The sequence below is a fragment of the Dendronephthya gigantea genome, unplaced genomic scaffold (genome assembly GCF_004324835.1).
Source record: "Dendronephthya gigantea isolate DGI-Jeju-01 unplaced genomic scaffold, DenGig_1.0 000005F, whole genome shotgun sequence".
NCBI classification, from domain to species: Eukaryota; Metazoa; Cnidaria; class Anthozoa; order Malacalcyonacea; family Nephtheidae; genus Dendronephthya; species Dendronephthya gigantea.
The window spans coordinates 3,784,617-3,803,847 of NW_021163015.1; the positions used below are offsets into that span (position 1 = coordinate 3,784,617).

At 38.0% G+C, this 19,231-nt stretch overlaps 4 protein-coding genes across 5 annotated transcripts; 3 read left to right on the forward strand and 1 right to left on the reverse strand.

Moving 5' to 3' along the window:
- The first annotated feature begins 41 nt into the window (after nt 1-41).
- On the forward strand, nt 42-2,446 carry LOC114515779 (schlafen-like protein 1). 2 transcript variants are annotated; one of them, XM_028535080.1, is made up of 9 exons: nt 42-88; nt 456-596; nt 684-895; nt 970-1,066; nt 1,167-1,239; nt 1,374-1,482; nt 1,660-1,780; nt 1,904-1,987; nt 2,137-2,446. In XM_028535080.1, exons 2-9 carry the CDS (start codon nt 483-485, stop codon nt 2,182-2,184), a joined length of 858 nt encoding a protein of 285 aa, XP_028390881.1. In that variant the 5' UTR covers nt 42-88; nt 456-482; the 3' UTR covers nt 2,185-2,446. The 2 variants fall into 2 exon arrangements, with proteins under 2 accessions (XP_028390881.1, XP_028390882.1); XM_028535081.1 differs by lacking the exon at nt 42-88 and adding an exon at nt 89-221.
- A 2,805-nt stretch (nt 2,447-5,251) lies between these two features.
- On the forward strand, nt 5,252-9,849 carry LOC114515772. Its single transcript, XM_028535068.1, has 15 exons — nt 5,252-5,421; nt 6,502-6,639; nt 6,973-7,060; nt 7,149-7,223; nt 7,308-7,396; nt 7,497-7,607; nt 7,731-7,857; nt 7,944-8,023; nt 8,189-8,269; nt 8,411-8,525; nt 8,600-8,676; nt 8,760-8,826; nt 9,003-9,091; nt 9,208-9,285; nt 9,518-9,849. The coding sequence occupies exons 2-15, from the start codon at nt 6,508-6,510 to the stop codon at nt 9,587-9,589; spliced, it is 1,281 nt and encodes a 426-aa protein (XP_028390869.1). The 5' UTR covers nt 5,252-5,421; nt 6,502-6,507; the 3' UTR covers nt 9,590-9,849.
- A 104-nt stretch (nt 9,850-9,953) lies between these two features.
- On the reverse strand, nt 9,954-16,600 carry LOC114515771 (sushi domain-containing protein 2-like). The gene is made up of 14 exons (XM_028535067.1): nt 16,352-16,600; nt 14,878-15,189; nt 14,501-14,626; nt 14,087-14,249; nt 13,412-13,666; nt 13,017-13,263; nt 12,696-12,931; nt 12,465-12,612; nt 12,119-12,357; nt 11,799-12,007; nt 11,493-11,709; nt 11,295-11,417; nt 10,815-11,081; nt 9,954-10,647 (listed from the first exon to the last, which is right to left on the reverse strand). Exons 1-14 carry the CDS (start codon nt 16,550-16,552, stop codon nt 10,313-10,315), a joined length of 3,078 nt encoding a protein of 1,025 aa, XP_028390868.1. The 5' UTR covers nt 16,553-16,600; the 3' UTR covers nt 9,954-10,312.
- On the forward strand, nt 10,903-19,107 carry LOC114515778 (proline-rich protein 5-like). The gene is made up of 5 exons (XM_028535079.1): nt 10,903-11,046; nt 11,127-11,177; nt 17,065-17,282; nt 17,548-18,308; nt 18,766-19,107. Exons 4-5 carry the CDS (start codon nt 17,760-17,762, stop codon nt 19,084-19,086), a joined length of 870 nt encoding a protein of 289 aa, XP_028390880.1. The 5' UTR covers nt 10,903-11,046; nt 11,127-11,177; nt 17,065-17,282; nt 17,548-17,759; the 3' UTR covers nt 19,087-19,107.
- The last annotated feature ends 124 nt before the right edge of the window (nt 19,108-19,231 follow it).

Consider the following 19,231-nt stretch of genomic DNA (forward strand, 5'->3'; position numbering starts at 1 on the left):
TTTGAATAAATTATCATAAAGAACGTAGGATTATATCCAGTGTAAATATTGAGCTCAGAGGAACGCATTCTCTGTGGATTCTATGGCGGTAAGTTCGAATGTATTTTATTATATTTTTACGTTTTAAACCGAAAATTTCTGGCGATCAAGCGAATTGTGTGAAGATCAAAAATATGTAGGGCTTTTGTATTAATCTTCTCATTGTGATTTGTGATTTAGCGGTAAATATGTTTATTTGTATTGGTTAATAAAAGGCTGTAAAGAACGCCAGTCATATGACAGCTTATTTTGCGCAAAAAAACAACTTATGCGCGTGTTTAGAGGCAGAAAATTGTATTTTGTGCACATTACCTGGTTTGAGAATACATAATAAAAGTGATCTAGTTCATGGCCTTTCCCACAATGACACCATATGAAGTCTGAAAAAATATAAACAGTTATCATAAAATTTTAAGGTGAAAGTTTGCTGATAATCTGCAAAGATGTTAAACCGAGCTATAAACTTCTTGAAACGGAAGAGAAATGAGAAAGAAGAGAAGAGCGTAAATGATGGGACGAGTCAGGCAATAGTACCATATAGCGCCACCCAGAATCAGGTTGGTATTTGTGATGCATCATTGATCACAGATGATGCCCAATTCAACTATACCTCATTTTATCATCTTGTTTATTTGAAATTTTAGAAAGACAATGTTCCAAAAAAAGAGGTTAAAAGTGAAGGCTTATTCGCAAGGGCCTTTCGTAGGATTAAGAGAAGAATCTTTCGTGTTTGCCAACCACACGTTCCTGCAATTTGTTTGTGTAAAACGCCGGCAAATGGTACTAGAACCCAGGCAAGATATGAGATCACGCCACATCCTAGAGATCAATCAGACCTTAAAAGTTTATTACCACGGTAAAAATTCTTGAAATGATATGAAAGCTATTGATGCAATGTGAAGTTTATTTTGATATTTCCTACTCTTACAGAGCATACTATTTCAACCATTATGTTTCAATGCGTGAATCAAGAACATTTGAATTTAAAACTGGTGGTGGTGCTTATCCAATCCAAATACTGCCAGAGGTAGACAGATTATAACTTCGGAGTGTTCCACTTTTTGAAAATATCTATGGTTATCAAAATCATCTTTTACCATTGATGGTTTTTGGACATGTTTTTTCAGCACATCAGAAAATATGGAACAGCATTTTTAAACTCCAATGGTGGAATTTTGATTGCTGGGATCTTAGATAATGGTAATTGTTTGATTTATCACAAACCTTCTTCGCTTTCTTTCTGTTCTTGCATTCGTCTCCTAATCTAAAACATCCTGCCTGATTCATCACGAACTTACTGTGCATAAAATTCAAAATAATTTCACTTTGTTAAGGCCTTATTAAAGGGATTTATTGCGACCGCAGAATGGAAGATAGGATCAGATCAACTTTGGAAAAAGAAGTGTCTCAATTTTATCCACCGGTTGATAGATCGTTGTACAGGTAAATAAGGAGTGTTTCTGTTGGGGGTTTTTATCTGAACTTCGTCAGCTTTGCTTGTGAATCACATTAGGCGTAAAAACATAAAGTTAAATGGACACTCAACCGGGCAAAACGAGAGAGAATGAACACACACCTCTGGCCTTCAACCACATACCAATCATCTTCTGCTATTTTTAGCGTAAATTTTGTTCCCGTGTACGACCAGATGGCGGGACAGTATATCTTTAACCGAAAAATTGTTGAGATCATCTTCAAAGGAGGCGAACCTTTGGCGTTATATGAATCTGGTGATCACAAGGTAAAGAGTCGACATTCAAATTTTTAAGGAAGAGATTGAAGTCTACGATAGCGTGAACGATTTCTATTTTATCTTAGTGTGAATCTTCCCAGGTTTAAATGTATGGTCTTCTATTTTACTCAGGTATTTTTAAAGCGAGAAGGAAGTGTTGAAGGCCCGCTATCGCCGCTACAGATAAAAGATGTTGTGCTGAGGAAATATCGCACCGTATGTTAATGATTTTGTTTTGAAACCAACCTCGTACGCAGGGTTCTTTCTCGTTCGCGCGACGGAGACTCTGGGTACATGGTTGTTTATAAAAAAAACTAACAATACCATAGCGAGAAAAGTTATACCAAGAATTTCTTTTTTGAAAGGTTTTGGCTGAAAGGAGAGAACAGAATCTGACATTGCTATCACCTTGACTTCAGTCTTAATATGCGATTAGGATTCTCTTGAAGACTAACTATGTTTTTTTTCCGGGAATGAGCTGGCGAAAATCCAAATTTACGGATCTTACAGCGCCTGCAGGCTTCAGCAAAATGATGTCGCTGCTTTGCCTTGTGTCTTGCATACCAGGCAGTTTTTTTTCCGGGAAGATATTTTGATATCTAATGCCCCCGGATTAAACGAAGGTCATATATAGTTTTCTATAGTGTAATATAACGCACACATCTCTACTCTGAATCGTTTTTCTATTTTGATGGCTCATTTCGAAGGCTACCATTAATCGGAAACTTGCATTGAGGAATCTCGTTTTCCCATTTTGATGGCATAAGGCAACTTCCCCAGTTCGGGGAAATCTTTTTCGTATTATATTACATTTACCCTTCGAAGGCTACCACTAATCGGAAACTTGCATTGGGGAATCTCGTTTTCCTATTTTCTCGTTTTCCTATTTTTGGCAGTTACCAATACAAGGTAACTTCCCCAGTTCGGAGAAATCTTTTTCGTATAATATTACATCATGTTATGTGTATCAGTATATATATAGCTATCCTTCGAAGGCTACCATTGATCGGAGACTTGCTCTCGATAAACTCTTGGTTTGGTCGGTTGATAAAACTTTCTTGGTGTTGGCTTGAAGAATTCTAATTTGCTATACGGTACGTATAATTATTGCTTATACTTAATTGGTATGTTAACATAAGGCGCCGTTAAGCAAACTCACGACTAGTAAAATATACCTGAACAATTTAGCAAGCCAATGTGTATACATGAAATTTTCAAGTCGCTTGTTCGTTTTCTATTGCCAAACATCAAGGTTACAATTAAATACGCAGAATTTATATTTCTCAGTCGTCAGTATAAGAATTTACCATGTGCCATCTCAATGTGTAGCAATTCGAGTCTCATGTGACTACAGTGATGTGACCAGTGGATGTGACCAAGTCATTCTTTTTTAAGTGTGACGTATCTTACACCGTAAACAACTTCAAGTATATTTGCAGAAATACGTTTAGATAAGAACATCATTGGTTGGGCTCCCAGTCCCCACAATTGTAATACCAACTACTGTAATTTATACTAATGGTAACTAATTGAACACCATTTCGTCCCGTCGAACTTCTTATAAATCCAAATACTAACGTGGGGTGTTGGTATTTCTTGTCTGAAAGATCGTCATGGCACAAATCCAATTATGTACCCAGGCTTTTTTGTGTTGGAATTTTTAATGCTTTGTTGCGATTTTTAAGCTTTTGTTTTAATTTTTGTTACATTTTTAGATGTCTTCCGAGAAAGCCAATCGAAAGGCGATTAGGGGCACTCTTGAGGTGGCTTCCCTTGAGGAAAATGATACAAGATATCTACATGTCGGTACAGGTGATATGTCTTATGTGACAGAGGTTGCTGGTGAGTTGCGCCAAGAAATGCTATAGATCTATTTAATAGTGTTTTGTTTATCACAAGTTGTCTATTTAGAATCCACCTGAGGATTCCTATACGGATTAACTACTACAGTATTTACGTTCCAATATAACCAGGGAACAGCGTGGCTGCGTCTTCAAACAACTTAGCATCAAATGTGGTATAACAACTGCCTAAAATAGACAAAACACTTCTCGACGTTACGACCTGAGGGCCTTCGTCAGGAGAGTTATAGTATGAAAATAAATAGGGGAGAATACATGTTTTGTATGGGGGCAAAACACGTGATAAAAATAGGGCCAATAGAAAACAAAAAATCAAAAATTGGAATACATTACGTTGCCAAAGAGACGCCTACTACAGTATTTGTTCTACCTATGTGATATAATATTGAGCACTCCTGTATTTCATGAACTAAGCTAATTCTACTAAAATCATTTCTACTTTATTTTTAGGTCATCAACTGGTGCTAGCCGGTGCTAATGCAAGTGCAGAGGTAGCTTCAACCCAAGCGACAGCTGAAGTCACAGCAATTCAAGCTAGTGCTACCGCCAGAGCAGCAGGTCCAGAAGCGGAAGCAAATGCCATATTTCTCCAGGGAGTTTTTGAAGCCAACTCCAAAGCTGTTTCAGCTGAAGCTACTGCTACTGCAGGTGTAGGATTAGAAACTCTTGGTGCTAAGGCTGAAGCAAATGCTGTCGTTGGCAAAGTCTGCGCAGGTATTAAACATACTCCTCTCAAGGTTCATGCTCAAGGGCCTGGGGCTTCTGCTGAGACTGGAGTGTCCTGGGATTATTCTGGAGCCAATGTTGCGGCCAGTCTTGGTAAGTATATTAACGATTTATGTTAACAAAACGTACAGATCTTGCCTAGAGAGTTTTCAGAGGTTCAGTTTTCTAAGAAAATGCTGATCAATGCATTTATATTTCACCGCAAGGCCTAGCTATTATTGCTCTTCAGTAAGATTTTGTCCAGAAAAATCAGGAGCCATGGCCAACTGGCGATCGGAACTGGTTTCTCAATTATAATCGAGAACCTTTAAATACATTATAAAGGTGAAGCAAGAGCTGGGCCGTTTGCTGCAAGAGCTGGAGTTAAATTTGGAGCAGGAATCAGAAATGGAGTACCTGAAGTTGATCTGGGTCCTGTTACAGTCCCTTGTAGTATTATGTAAGAAATCACAAAGAAAACGCTACTTTCATGGATTTATTATTACACCTATCGCATTTCTAATCTTTGTGAATGACACTGCACTAAACATATTCTGTTATGTTGGGTAGAACCATATTTTACCTTATTGTCAAATATTGAAAAGATTTTTGAAACATATTCGTTATTTTTAAATATTATGTCTTAACTAAATATATATATAGGCATGATGTCTGGACATGATAGCCATGATATATAGGCGTCATTTGCTGTAAAAAAATATTCAATTGTACGCAAGTTAACAGAGATGGTTGCGCATCACTTCTTCGTAACCTGTGAGAAACCAAAGATCTATTAATAAGTTATTCATTTTCTTTACGAAAAGCCAAGTCATTAACCTGTTTTTTTCCTGTTAACATTGCATTAGGGGAAAACCCTTTTATCTATTATAAAATCATAGCATGACCCATCATCACAACAACACTGGACTTTAATACATGGCCATTCTTAGAAAATCCTGACCAATCACAATTTTACTTTCACTTCTACAAAGGAAACTCTCGTTCGTTTGTTTACCTCGAACTCCATCAATTTTATGTGGGGCTAAAATAAAGGAGTAGCTATCTTATCAAGACGTAGTAAACGTGAGTATTGATCTATATGGTTTATATTGACATGCGTCTTCCAGAGTACTGAGAGCGGACTGTATATACCATTAATTCCTCAATCCATATTGCGTAAAACAGTCAGTACAGAGATGCCTATATTTTCATTACATTCCGTACTGCGCTTTGTCAATTCCTATTACAAATACTTGAATGTAATTGTAGCCTGAATTTCAAGAACGGACAAAGCATCTAATTTTACTTGCCCCTTCGTGTTTAATACTCGTACAATTAAAATTGCTTGCTTGGCGTAATGGGTTTAGAAAAGACGACGACACAGCATTCTTGAAATGCTGTTTAATAGGTTGTCTAGCGCAAGCATGGTTTCTCTTAATGTCGTTCTTGCAAAGTTTTATGAATCTCGTGACATTTTCAACAGAAACTTTATCTTCTAAGGTGACTATATAGTCATGCGACTACATTGTCATCATTGTTAAATTTAAGCTTTTGGCAAGAATGTCAGCGTGCGGTGAGTCAATTGCAGAGTTCAGTGGTGAACTGTGCGTCAATTTCTTATTCATAATATCACTAATTCTGTCGAATAACGATTGTTTATGTCTGCCATGAAGAACGAAACTTAGAGCTGTCTGGGTCATTCATCATGAGTCGTCATTTTTCAAAACCCAAAAGCTGAAAGACCAGCTTTTTAGTAAATTTAGTAAAAGTGTTAATTTTACAGCGCAGAGTTGACTTGACGCTGAGTGGCTCTACAATTGAAACGAAACGAAAACGAAGTTATAATTTAAACTGCGACATTTGTTTTCCACGAAAAACCTGCAACGACCTGAGTCTTTTGCCTTTATCTTATTCTGTCTCCTGATTGGTTCAGATTTTTTTATCCTTTATTTATTGTGATGTTTCGCTGACTCCGACGCAGATACTTCTGCTACAAGAAACTCCTTTCCATCCCTAATACTCACCTTTCTCTACCCCTACGACGCGCTGTTGAATTAATAATAGCTTATTATCGCCTACAGGAACGGGTTGAGCAAAAAGGAGTTTGAGAGTTCAATAACAGCTAGTGGACAGCTCTGACCACTTGCGATTTCTAAAATTTAGTTAACAATGCCGCTGGATACAGTATTGTGCTTGGACACTTCAGGATCAATGGCTGGTCGAGGTATGAGAGAACTAAAGCGAGCGGCCGAACAATTTCTTGAAGGCATCCAAGAAACAGCAAAACAGTCTGATTTGAAGGTTTGTTAAGTGAAATGCTTCCTTATATCTAAGCGAAAATATTCATTTGCCTGGTGTTTGTCAATAAAGTCAATAGACGATGTTTGCGCTAAACTATTTCCCGGTAAACCTCGAAAATATTTTCTGCTTCATCTTCCAAGAATAAACACGCTGTGTTAACCGCAACAGCTTCAAATTTGCATTTCCAATAGTTGTGTTGAATTTTTGTTCAAGGCTTCAAGCAACAAAATTCTGAAGAAATTAAGCAAAAAAAGAGTTTAGAAACTCAATAATTGCCTCGCAATGCATGGCAAGATACCTGTTCCAAATATATATACGGTTTTGTAATTTCAGGAAAACGTTGCTATTGTGGAATTTGGAGGAAATACTCGGATTGTGAAGAATTTGTCAACAGATTACGTTGGTTTGAGAAGATCTATCAGTAAGCTTAACCCAATTACCCTCCAATGCTCCTCGCTAGGCCTCTACCGTTGTGACATAATAATCACGTTATTGAACTCTGATTTCAGACAGTTTGTCAGCAAATGGCCGAACACCAATGAAGGAAGGTCTCACTCTTGCAATGAAAGAGATTCTTGAACATGGTAAGATTAAAGATTTGTGTTTAAACTTATTGCTGGGGTAGTAAAGCTGAAGAGCGATGCTGGAAAATTAGATTGTTTTAACAGGTGGAGTGGTGAACGTAAATGGTTTGAAGCTTTCTCCGCGCATCGTGTTAATGACGGATGGAAAGCCCACAGGCGAAACAGAAACTCAGGTATAAGGATTTGTTTTTCTGCAATCAAGGTTTAAGAATTGTTAGGTACAGTAGTTGAGTCTATTGTCCTATTTTATCATACGTGTGTATTATGTTTCAGGCTATAACTGAGGTTTTAACAGTCGCTGCGTTGTTTGGTCAACATTGGAGACAGGTTGGTCTTCCTCATCCAATTCCCATCGCTTGTGTTGGCTGTGGTGATGCTGATAAGGTGAGAAAAGTACCATGAAGTACTGTACCATGAGATACCATGAAGTTAATACCACAAATATGTATAATTGTGGCATTCTCTCTGAGGAACACATCCTTACACCTTGACCTTGTTCTATTGCAGAAACTTCTTGAAGGTATTGCCAAAATAACCAAAGGCATGTTCACTATGGTTGACAGTATGGAGGAATTGAGCACCTTCTTCCGCAGACAAGTTATTCTGTCAAGATTCGTTGCGCAATTTTCTCATGGTTAGTTCAGTTTGTTTTGGATTAATTTAGTGGAGAGTAGGGCATGCAGTGAGCTGGTTGGTTGAATATTCCTCCTATAACTTCAGACATGTCGCAGTTACGATCATTGCTGGCTCTACAACAGTTCATGAGAGCTTGTGGGGAAGCCGTAGAAGAAGCAGAAGCGGTGAGATGGTTTTTCGCTTGTTACCGCTCCCATATCGCAGGCTTTCCAAGGGTGTTACTATACATAACTGTACCATACCGTGCCTAACTGTACCTTACTGCACCATACGATACCATACCATACTTTTCTAGCATTATTTTTTCAACAATTTCTTGTGTTTTTCAGCGTTCTCTTCGTGGCCTTCTTGGTGCAATGTTAATTGGAGCAGCTTTGGAAGACAGCGATGATGAGGACGGAGATAGTTCAGTAAGTTTTATGCCTTGAATTTGTTGCTTCCAGTCTAAATAGCAAACGGAGTATCCTCGCCTAGATATCAGATGTCGAGTATCGTCTGCATGTAGGCTTGTAGTATAGTTTCTCTGTCATGTTCGTTGATCTGTTCTATAGTCTTATCCTACCCCTCCACCACTGGGAACTCGTATACGTCGAGGACCTCAATGGAAATGGGGGGATCAAGATGGAAATGGAGTGGGCACTATTGTCAAACACTCTGATACAAAAGGTGAGTGAAATACTGATCTTAAAATCATAACTGAATGGTACATTTCTCAGATAGATAATGCATTTTGTATCCAGGCTGGGTCGATGTTCGTTGGGATAATGGCAGGAAGAATTCGTATCGTTTTGGTAAAGACAATGCAATGGACGTAAAGGTAAACTTTAAAAGCTAAAAAAGGAATTCATTGGTGCCCTTGTGTCCGAATTAAAGAAAGGATTTCTTGATACTGTCATCTAGGTTGTAAACGAGCCTCGTAAAGTGACATTTCATGAAGGCATTAAAGTTGGTGTGCGTGTTGTTCGAGGTAGATCAGTTCAAATACATTGATAATAATTGTAGGATTGAGTTGTATTCTTTTCGCTCAAACACTCAACCAAACCAGCTAGAAGCACTTTAGTAGTGAAAAACGACTCAATAATCCTTGTAACTAAGCGTTACAGGCAAGATCTCTGAGGTGAAACTTATCTAATGTTGTCTCAGGTAAAGACTGGAAATGGTCAAATCAAGATGGCGGAACTGGGTCAAAAGGATACGTTTATGATGTCAGTGAGATGACTGGAGTTTGCAAAGTAAGATTAACGAGATATAGCTGGATAACTTAAACATGATGTTACGTTTCATAAGTCAAAGAGCTGTAGAACACGAGAGGAATAAAATTATATTTATAGAAGACTTTATACTTCAGGTCCGTTGGGAAGATGGCAGCACAAATACGTATCGAAATGGTGCAGAAGGAGCCTTTGATTTACGTGTCTTGCCTGAGGTAAGAGAAGGTCGTGAGGGGAAATAGAGGTGAGACAAGGGATGCGTGAGGTGGTGTAAGAGGGGATATCTAGGATGAGTTAAGGATTATGTGGAGGGAATATGCAGGATAATGTATGGAACATATACGTGGTGGGTAAGGGGGGTATGTGGGGTAAGCGGATATGTTGTGGTATACTGATAAAAAGAAACAAACGCGCGACTGATCTCGCTTGCATTTTCTCCGCGTATAGGACGTGAGTGGTATGGGAACTAAACCAACCCCAGGAGCTAATAGGGACCCTGAGGATTGTACAGTGATGTAGAAGTTAGCTTTCTTCAAGGAAGGCCTGTCTCGACGATGCAGCCGGTCGAGAGTTTGAAGTAGAGGGCCACAATATACAGTATTAACGTGTCAATATTCATCGATATAAAAGTCTTCACGAAACTATCAAGTATATAATATTCAGTAAAATTTTCCGTTAGTGACGTTTAGTTAAATATCTAGGAAAATTAGTGTTCCTTGTATAGACGGTTAGAACATTGAAACCAGAGTTGACAGTTAAATTGGTTAAAAAATTACGTAAATTTTTTAATATGTAAAATTGTAAAAGCACAACAATATTCTTGTTTGATATTAAAAAGTGCAGATATTCTATCTGAGATAAGATAAACGAAGTTCATAGAAATCTCTCAATGATGTCCAAACGAATTATGCAAATTTCTGCGCTGGGAAGCACAATAATGCAATATCGGTACTATACCGTAGTAGAGTTTGCGCTGTTATTTCTAATTTTAGAAATTGCATTCTATAAGACCTTTTTTTCATTGCAACCTCAGAAAAAAAATTTATGTTATTTAATTAATATAATTGATATATAATAACGTCAAATCCATGCTTTATATATAACCATAAATACACGTCAAGTTTCACCAAATATTTAGAGGGCACCACAAATGTTACACTTTTCGATAAATTTAAGCGTTCCGTTATTTGTCTGACAAGTTCGATTACAATTAGAACCAATTAAGAGCATTCTAATTCTACGTTATTGATGCATCGCAGAGTCGCGTTTAGATTCGGGGAACGCCGGCAGTACAAACGCCATTACGGTTGGTTCCGATGTAGGTTTTTCCCCTTCTTCCCTTGGTTTAGGTTTCACCTCAGGTTTTGGCGGGAGCTTTGGTGGCTCTGGTTCTTTATGAACTCTGTATATGTAGTAAAACACAATAACACAAGCAATCACGCATGCGAGGATGCCAAATAGGACCGAGAGAACGATAACAACTGTGTGATCCGATTCTGAAACACACATATGATGACAAGCCTTGCATGGACCAGACACTTTCACCCCATCACAGTTGAAGTAAAGAGGGACACGAACTAAAATTGACGGAGGAAAAAATTGAATTGAGAAGAGATTATACAATACCAGTATATACCATATCCCAGTAAATTTCCAACTTTTGCTATTTTTTATTACCAGTCGAATGTACCATGCATATACTGGTATATTTGATTGAGAGAAAGAGCTGGTGGTATGTCGTTACCTATGCTAATATTCTTTTTCCTTTCGGTGAAATGTTCCACAGATTTTTTGGTAGCAATGGCAAAACTCAAGCTACCACTTGCAGCAATATCGAAAAGACATTCCTTAACTCCACCACAAGCTGCTCTGGCTTGTATTTCCTGAGCTTTGTCACTGAACAGAGTGTCGAGTTCATCAAAGAACATAGGTTTATACGACTTGTTCACGAAATCTTCGTATTTTGTATCTTCATGGTAGGTAAATAATGATTCTTTTGAACTGAGCAACCCTGAGTGAAATAAAATGATGTTAAAAGAAGTAACTTTTTTGACAGGTCACCCCAAGTGCATGGAAAATCAACGAACACTTTTGAACAACAAGCAAGGTTAGTACCAGAAAGAAATGTTCTGTCAGAAAATGTTTCTTACTAGTCCATATATCACTCCAGGCTATTTTGAGGACACAGCCCACCCTGATAACCTATGCCGGCAACCCAACTTACATTTTTGTCCAAATTTGTGTATTTTTCGCGACTTTGAATTTATGTCCATTTGTTCACCAGAGGGTAGTGTTAAATCATTCTTCTTATCGTCGTCCCAAACTCCAAGCAAACCTTTAGTCTTCCCTGAAACACAACGTATTTAGTTAAAAGAATTATCTCTAAAAAAAACACGGCAAAATTCCAAGTGTTGACACCAACCTTTGAAAGTTTCTGGAAACAAAGTCTCGAAAGAGAGTGAAAAATCGTTCTTGCTGACGCTAACACTTATTTCAGATCGAAACATGACTTGCAGGTCGGATTCATTTTGTCTCGTTAAAATAACGTTATCAAACTCCATTAATGTTGTGTTGGTGTCAAAAGATTCCTCAACGCCGTTTACATAGATGGCCAGCTGTTTCAGAGAATTCATTTCAACCTAGGATAAAAACGTAAAACAAAATTATGAGCTACAAAAACCACACGAACATTACAAAACCACAAGTGCCTTTCTAATGTCGTACAAACCTGAACAGTATCACTGTAGTCATCTTGAAGAACAAAGGCCATTAAAAATGTTCCCCGCGAATTCGTTCCCTTTGTTTTTATCGGCTGCATTCGTGCTTGGAATTTAAAACCAATTTCATCAATGTTCACCATCGTGTACTCGCCATATCCGTTGAATGTGTATTGGAAGCCATCAAGAGTAACCAAATGAGGATCTCCAAACGTTGTGGCTGCACAATATGAAAGAAATCATTAATACCTGAAGCAAGCTTATGTTTTTAATGGGGAGGAAAGAAGCAACTTGAAAGTCTTCAAAGCGTTCCCTGGCGTTCATTACTTACCAATCTGTGGCGGAGTGTATCGAGTACCATTCTCTGATGGTCTGCTAGCGTAGTACAAGCCACAACTCTTGCTTAATCTACAGCAAAGGTACCAGGGGTAAATATCTTCTTTGAGATGTTGCAACGTGGAAAAGCGTGAACTGCCTGCATGATATCTGTCAACTGTCCCTCCACCAGGTGGACCAACCACTAGTCTGCCCTGTTTTGTGTAGCAACACTGCTGACCAGCTCCATTTGGGCTGTAAGAAGAACAGAGTAGGTGAATAATATTCCTTCAATCATATGGCTTTCTTTAGTTTGGTATCTTTAGAGTTAGTAAACTTGAGATAAAAAGTACGGTTCTCACTTTGGAAAAACAGATCGAAAGCAATGATATGAACCATTGTGATACGCTATACACGATGTTGTTCTTGGAGGTTTACAATAATCATCTGACATAAATCTGTTGTCTGCTTCAGCTTGCTCCAGACTTTTTGGACACCCAATCAACCCATCTAAATTAGAAATATAATTCGCTCACCTAAAGCACAAAGAAAGTACATTACCGAGTACCATCACCGTCAACACAAAACCTTACCTAAAGCACGTCTGACATTAAAATTATCATCCCCAAACCAATCTTTACACCTCTGAGGAATCGCAAGTTTATCATAAGTAGCCTTGATCTTTTTTGTTATGTTTTTAACTGGAATGGCTAGAAATGGTTCGCTGTACAGCCGTGCAGGAAAACCTCTTGCTGGTTTGGGAGCGCTTATTGTTACGATTGATAACGGCGAGACGTATCTTTCTGAGTTGTTTAGACTTACAGGCGGCCTGTCAGAAAAAAGTATTTACATTTTATCACGTTCTAGCTTTCTACAGTAAAGTAAATGTCTCTTTTAACCAATATATTACTCACATATGATAAACAGTCTGGACTAAATCACGGACAACCTCAAAACCAAAGTTCGCAGTATTTGCTTTTACAACAGTCTTATTCTCCAGTAACTCGAAGGTTTCCCAATCAAACTTCGCGACTTCAATGTTAATAGGTTCGCGCGTTCTTAAGCTATGAGGGTTCCAGCCGATGACGAGTGTGTCGATTTGTCTTGTCCAATCCTTTGACATTAATCCTGAGATGCCTGGCCCATGTCGTCCAAGAGCAACTGTTTAGAAAAACAACAAATGGTTTAATACATGCATGCAGGTGCATGACAGATAAAACTTTGAAGAAAAGCAAGCATATGTCAGTTAAGCAAATTAAGAGGAACTGCCAGTGAGAATTTTACAAAACTGTAAAGTAAATAGACTAACCTGAAGTAAATTGTGATGTGAAGTTGTATGTTATACCATCATCCAAGGATAATTCCACCGACATTCGTCCAATATCAATCAAAGGTGGAGTAACACAAGAAGCCTTATATCTATCAATTATATTTCCCTCAGCTATTATTTTCCCATTGAAACGACATACGACAGCATCAGATGTTACATTAAAGCAAGGACCAGATAGCTCCACAATAGTTCCACCGAGAACGAGACCACTTCTTGGTGAAAGAGTTAAACCTCCTGCAAGGAAAATATTCAAAATATTGTCGCCTGATGGTGAGACAGATATATTTATGGGACCATTAAACCAAGCTACATTTCTCATAGGAAAATTATTCTTGCTACTTTGGAAATGGGGACACGCGACTGCAACAATATCTTCAATGTTTTTCTGTCTTAGTGATCAGACAGTTTTATTTATAAGTCGAAGGGTCCTCTTGAAGAGAGAATGAATTTGAATATCTGGTTGTTTGTCGCTTCATTCCTTCTCTGGCCTCTGAGATTCCCAAACATTGTCTCTGCCATGGACAAGACAGGACGAGTTTCATCTTTCACACACTCCAGCACTATACACTGGTCTAAACAAGGTCTGAAGCTCTTTTTTAACCGTTATTTTAAGGAGAATACTTTAGATATGGACAAGATATATCCAGTTCTGACCTGCTGTATTGCAGCCTCCATTTGTAATCTCAGCCTCGTCTACCCTAAACACGAACATTCCTGGAACACCAACGTTAGAAAGCGTCGGCAACTGCCTGATAAGATCCGTCTGAGAACCACGAACGCTGTAGTATCTCGTTCCATCACCAAAATTAAAACCAGCCTAAAGAATAAATGAGGGGAAACAGATTTAAGAGAAAGGCCACCTCTTCTTGGGTCAAGTGAATTGAACACTTATTTTTCTCAATCGAGTGTCTGAAGTGTTTATATCACATTAGATACGCCAATCTAGATTATTTTTGGAATTTTTGTGGTTAGTATGTCGCCTTTCAACAAGGAGTTAAGACTGTTCTACAAAATGTCGATGACGTGCATGGTACTCGCTAAAATTAATTGCCTTCTCAACTGCTTTACCTGGGCAGGAATCCCGCCATAGATGCTCTTACTTGCATCCCCAGTAGTCCATTCAATTTTTTCATAGTAAAACAAAGCGAACGAGTGACGTCCATTTGTGATGAGAACAACTTGAAACGTGTTTTTCTACAATAAATATTAGTGCAAGTTTAGTGATGAATGTAGTATTAAGGTACTTGATATGATGTTGTTCCGGGGAACTAGACGTTTCGTGTCTATGTCTTCTTCTCCACTTGCCATACCACTCAAACGTGGACAAACCAGGAAACACTTCCCAGGGAGATCCTCACATTTGCATGAGAGCGAAATGACAGAAAAGGGTTGGTAGTTGCAAAGAAATTTTTGTCAACTGCCGGAAATAGGAAGAAAAAACTTACCAGGGGATCACCAAATCCAGAATATATAGATCTGCTTCTTCTAAAACGTGAGACATTCTGCCAAGTGGCTATGAAGACCCACGATGCTTGGAACGAGGGAAACTGTCCAGGGAAATATTTCTTGACATCATTCGTCGCTCGTTGAAATAATTCAACACTGGTTGACTGACGATAGAAGACCTCTCCTCCGTTACGTGTGTCTACGTCAGCCCAATACGGTGCGATCATTGGCTGGTTATTTTTCTTTGGAAATGTAATTGGAGTAAACTCTTCAACACTGTCTTTGAATGAGATAACTCCATTTGTGTTAACCTAAAGAAATATCATCAAATATATGTGAGAACAGATCTCATCGAGGTGGCCAATATTTATGAACAGAAGTTTTAAATAGATTGTGAAATTTTGCAATCATTTGCTTTTAACAATTTCTAAGATTCTTTTGTCTTTTATCGCGAAATCTCGATCTGAGAAATGTCAGCTTGTTCACCTGACCTGGCGACGAGATGAAACTAGTGCTTGTTTTCCTACTTCCTAGACGAGTTCACTCAAGAATCACTGCCGTTTATGAGACGAACATTTTTATTCCAGTTAAATTGATCAAAGTAATCATACTTAATTTTTACCCACAGGTAAAGTTGATTACAGAGAATGATTTTTCCAGATTGCTTTAACAAGAAACCTCAGCCATGTATCTTCACTGGCCAATATAACTAAGGTCAAGAAGATTGCATGCATCAATCTTTCTACCCTCACGAATTCATCTGGTAACCCTTAGAAACCACTAGGCTTCGTCAGCGATTTAAAACTCGCTAAATATGCATCAGAAAGAATTGCAAACAAGGCCGGAGGCCATTTTGTTGCCAGAATGTCTTGTTAAGACATGCTTAATGCATGTTATCGTTGTATTACAAACTGAATGTTTTGTCTGCCATATTTGTTTTTTAAGATATATTCAACAACGCGTCTTCAGTCTGCCACAGATGACGCCGGAAACTTGCTAAACCAATTAGTGAACTCGCTAATCTTGGATTGAACTACTGAACCGCCTCTTATCACAGCTAAGTGTTTCGGTGTATACGAGGCTTTATTATTTCGTCGAAGCAAACTATGGATACACAAGCATAGGGATTTTAAAATGTGTATTTAAAATGTACAGGAATGTACTATATGTGCCAATGTTTTCAAACACTTCAACGGTCTTTATACTCCGTCTTGAAACCCCCAGTTACACAAAAAATATTAAGTATATGATGAATTTCAGAAGCAATTAAACTCGCTGGTAAGATATCAACTATGAAATTATATTGCCACGATTTTTTAAAGAAAACACACTACTCCGCTATACGCTACTAAACGGCTAACACTTGCCTTCGCATGTAACTTTATTTCATCACTTATATAGGCAGGTAGGCTTTGTAAACTAATGTTAAACATTTTTTTAAAATATACAACATAAAATGACCGTTCTACTTACAAACAAACGCTGATATTTTGACTTGAAGAATGGGAATGGCACAGATAAAGTTAACTCGCCAGAACTACCATCATCATTCGCTGGCAATTTCGCGTCCGTAAATCGACTGAATGGATAAAATTCTCTGACCGACACACCCTGTACAATAAAACACTGAACAAAAACGAACAAAAGACACAATCCGATTAGTCTCGTCTCCATTTTGAAGACCCGTTAGGCTCGTATTCGACTAAATGTTTAGAACCAAAACTTATATTGTCGGGAAGGCAAAAGAAACTGCGCAACCCTTTTTAAATGGAAGGCGCATATTGCGAGCCACTTCAAGTGAAGTGTCTTACCTTGTTGTTGTGGAGATAAAATTTGGTAGTAAAAACACACAGTTCAAAATGACGAGTTTGTCGAACGCAATATTATAACTATGATGTTTATTGGGCTTTATGTAGTAATAGTCTATGTCATGTTTCTTGAGTGAAAAAACGTGAGCAGTCCTTTCAATCAGGCGCGTGGGAGGGCTGGATGAGTTGACTTTTATGGAAGCGATCACCATTGAACATTTAAACGCTGACGAACTTTACTATATATGACAAATTAATATTTTCAACTTTTGCAATGCATGCAACCTTAAATCCAACGAAGAACTGCCTGCAATTATTTCCAACAGCGACTTTCAATATATTTAATAATCCCATCAAAATAATTAATACATGTTTTAGGAAACAGTAAAGGCTGTACGATCAAAGGATCCATCAGGAAATTGCAGCTAATTCTTGCCAAGTGCCGTTGGAATCAAGTGTGGGAAATTAAGTGTTTCCTGGCATTATATGAGAGATCTTTGGCGACATTGAACAGTTTCTAACACTTAATATGGATATCTTGAAAGTGGGACACAAAGAAGAGATATTCTAGAGCAATCTTTCACAGCTTGTCATTGGTAATTATCAGACGAATTTAGATGAATTATTGATCAATTTTAACTGGTGATATCTCTATAATAAACCTATCACACTCAATTTCATAATCATAGTGCGTACGACATAATTTTCACAGGAGTCTGTCATGTCATATGCCTATGGGTCATTGATATAGCGCATCCCTAACCCCCACTGCAGATTGCCCTGACGATGCAATTTTTTGTTGGGCAAGTTTTCCCTCGTGAATATTACAACTCCTTTTTGCTCTTATTCTCATTACTGTAGGCTGTATAACGCAATAACAAAGATGAACTATCGGGTATTGTGATTGCGTTGTAACTCCCAGGAAATACGAATATAATTTCATCGCCTCTCATAGTTCTGAATAACATGAAGTATTCCTTCCTTTGCGAAGAAGAACTTTTTCCAAATCAAAGCAGAAAATCTTCAGAAAAAGCGTCATTTTTCAGTGTTTTATTGCATTTGTATTCTTCATTATGACAACACGTTGTTCAAGTGCATCAAATTTGAGCGATTTAATCCGCAGGGATAACTCAGTGACTGTTCCTGGGGTGGGAAAATCACGAACATTTGGATGTCAACTCTCAACGTTGGCTGCCAATGATTGGCAAGATGTTGTTAATCAAGTTACGACGCTATTTCAAACCAAAAGGATGTCGATGAAGCTTCATGAGCTAACAGAGAAAGTAAAAAACGTCAAGTCTGAGGCGGGTAATGCAATAAACGAACTTTACCGGGAGTCAGTTTTAAAGAAAGGCATGATTATCTTGCGAGAGGAAGTGAGAGAGAAATCTGGTGATTATTTGCAAAAGTTAGCTTATTGTTGGACCGTTTTCTTTTGCAATATCTTGCCAACGTTGCAAGCTGTATTTGCTTCCTTGCCTCAGTCAAACGGGCTCGCAGTACGGGAGATATCTCTGGTGTATTTCAGAGATATTGTGGTCTTGAAAACGAAGTTGGATGAGGTGATCGGTGAAGGAAGAGAGGTTCCCCCCCGGATTGTGCAAATGTTGCTCGTGCTGCAGGTAAGGAAATGCTGCATGTCAGGGGGGTTAACTTGATGACAGCATGCATTCTAGGATTTGGTGAGATTTCAAAGTTCTAGGATTTAACGCAGACTCTAGAGTTTATTTATTTATATTTACCTAATTTATCTATATTAGAGGCTAATAGACTGTTGGTCTAGTCACCTAATATCACCTTAAAAAATAAAATAATATGAGTTATAAGCTTCTTAAATGAATTCACACATCATATTCAAACAGACATATTATTTTCTGCTGCATCATCTTCTTTAGCTGAAATCTAACAGCTCCATTTCATAAAACAGACGGTTAACAAATCTCTCAGTGCCATGAATGATGTTAAAAACAGACTAGTCATGTTAGTCCAGACTTTACATTACTTTAGAAACACTTTAGATTACTTCAGAGACTTATTTGTTGTCAATGAAAGTTGAAGTGTTGAAGTGTTATTTTCCAGAGTGTTCATGATAGCAATGTTGAGAACTATCAGAAATTGGAAAGAATTGTGGCAAAAACAGTTCATCCCTATCTCAGTACTTCAATATTGTCCCTTACAAAAGCCAAGATATCAAACATAGAGACTGATCCAATAGAACTACAGCATCAACCTAAACATTTCATGGTTGGAAATGAACGACTTGACCCTGTAATTGAAGTTGACGTTGGATCACAGAGATCCTCTGTGTCGTCCACGTCGAATGAAAGTATGACTCTGGCTCCATCCTCGCTTAAAGTACAAAACAATGAACCTGGTTATTCTCATAGTACCCCTTTGTGATAAACAAAATCTCAATTATTTTCTTCATCCATGCCTGGGAAAACAAACAGACAGACAAACAGAAAGTACCTAATTAAAGACATCAGTCCTCTTTTTACTTTTATTCATGTTTATTCCATATCAATTGTCATTGAAAATTTAAGAA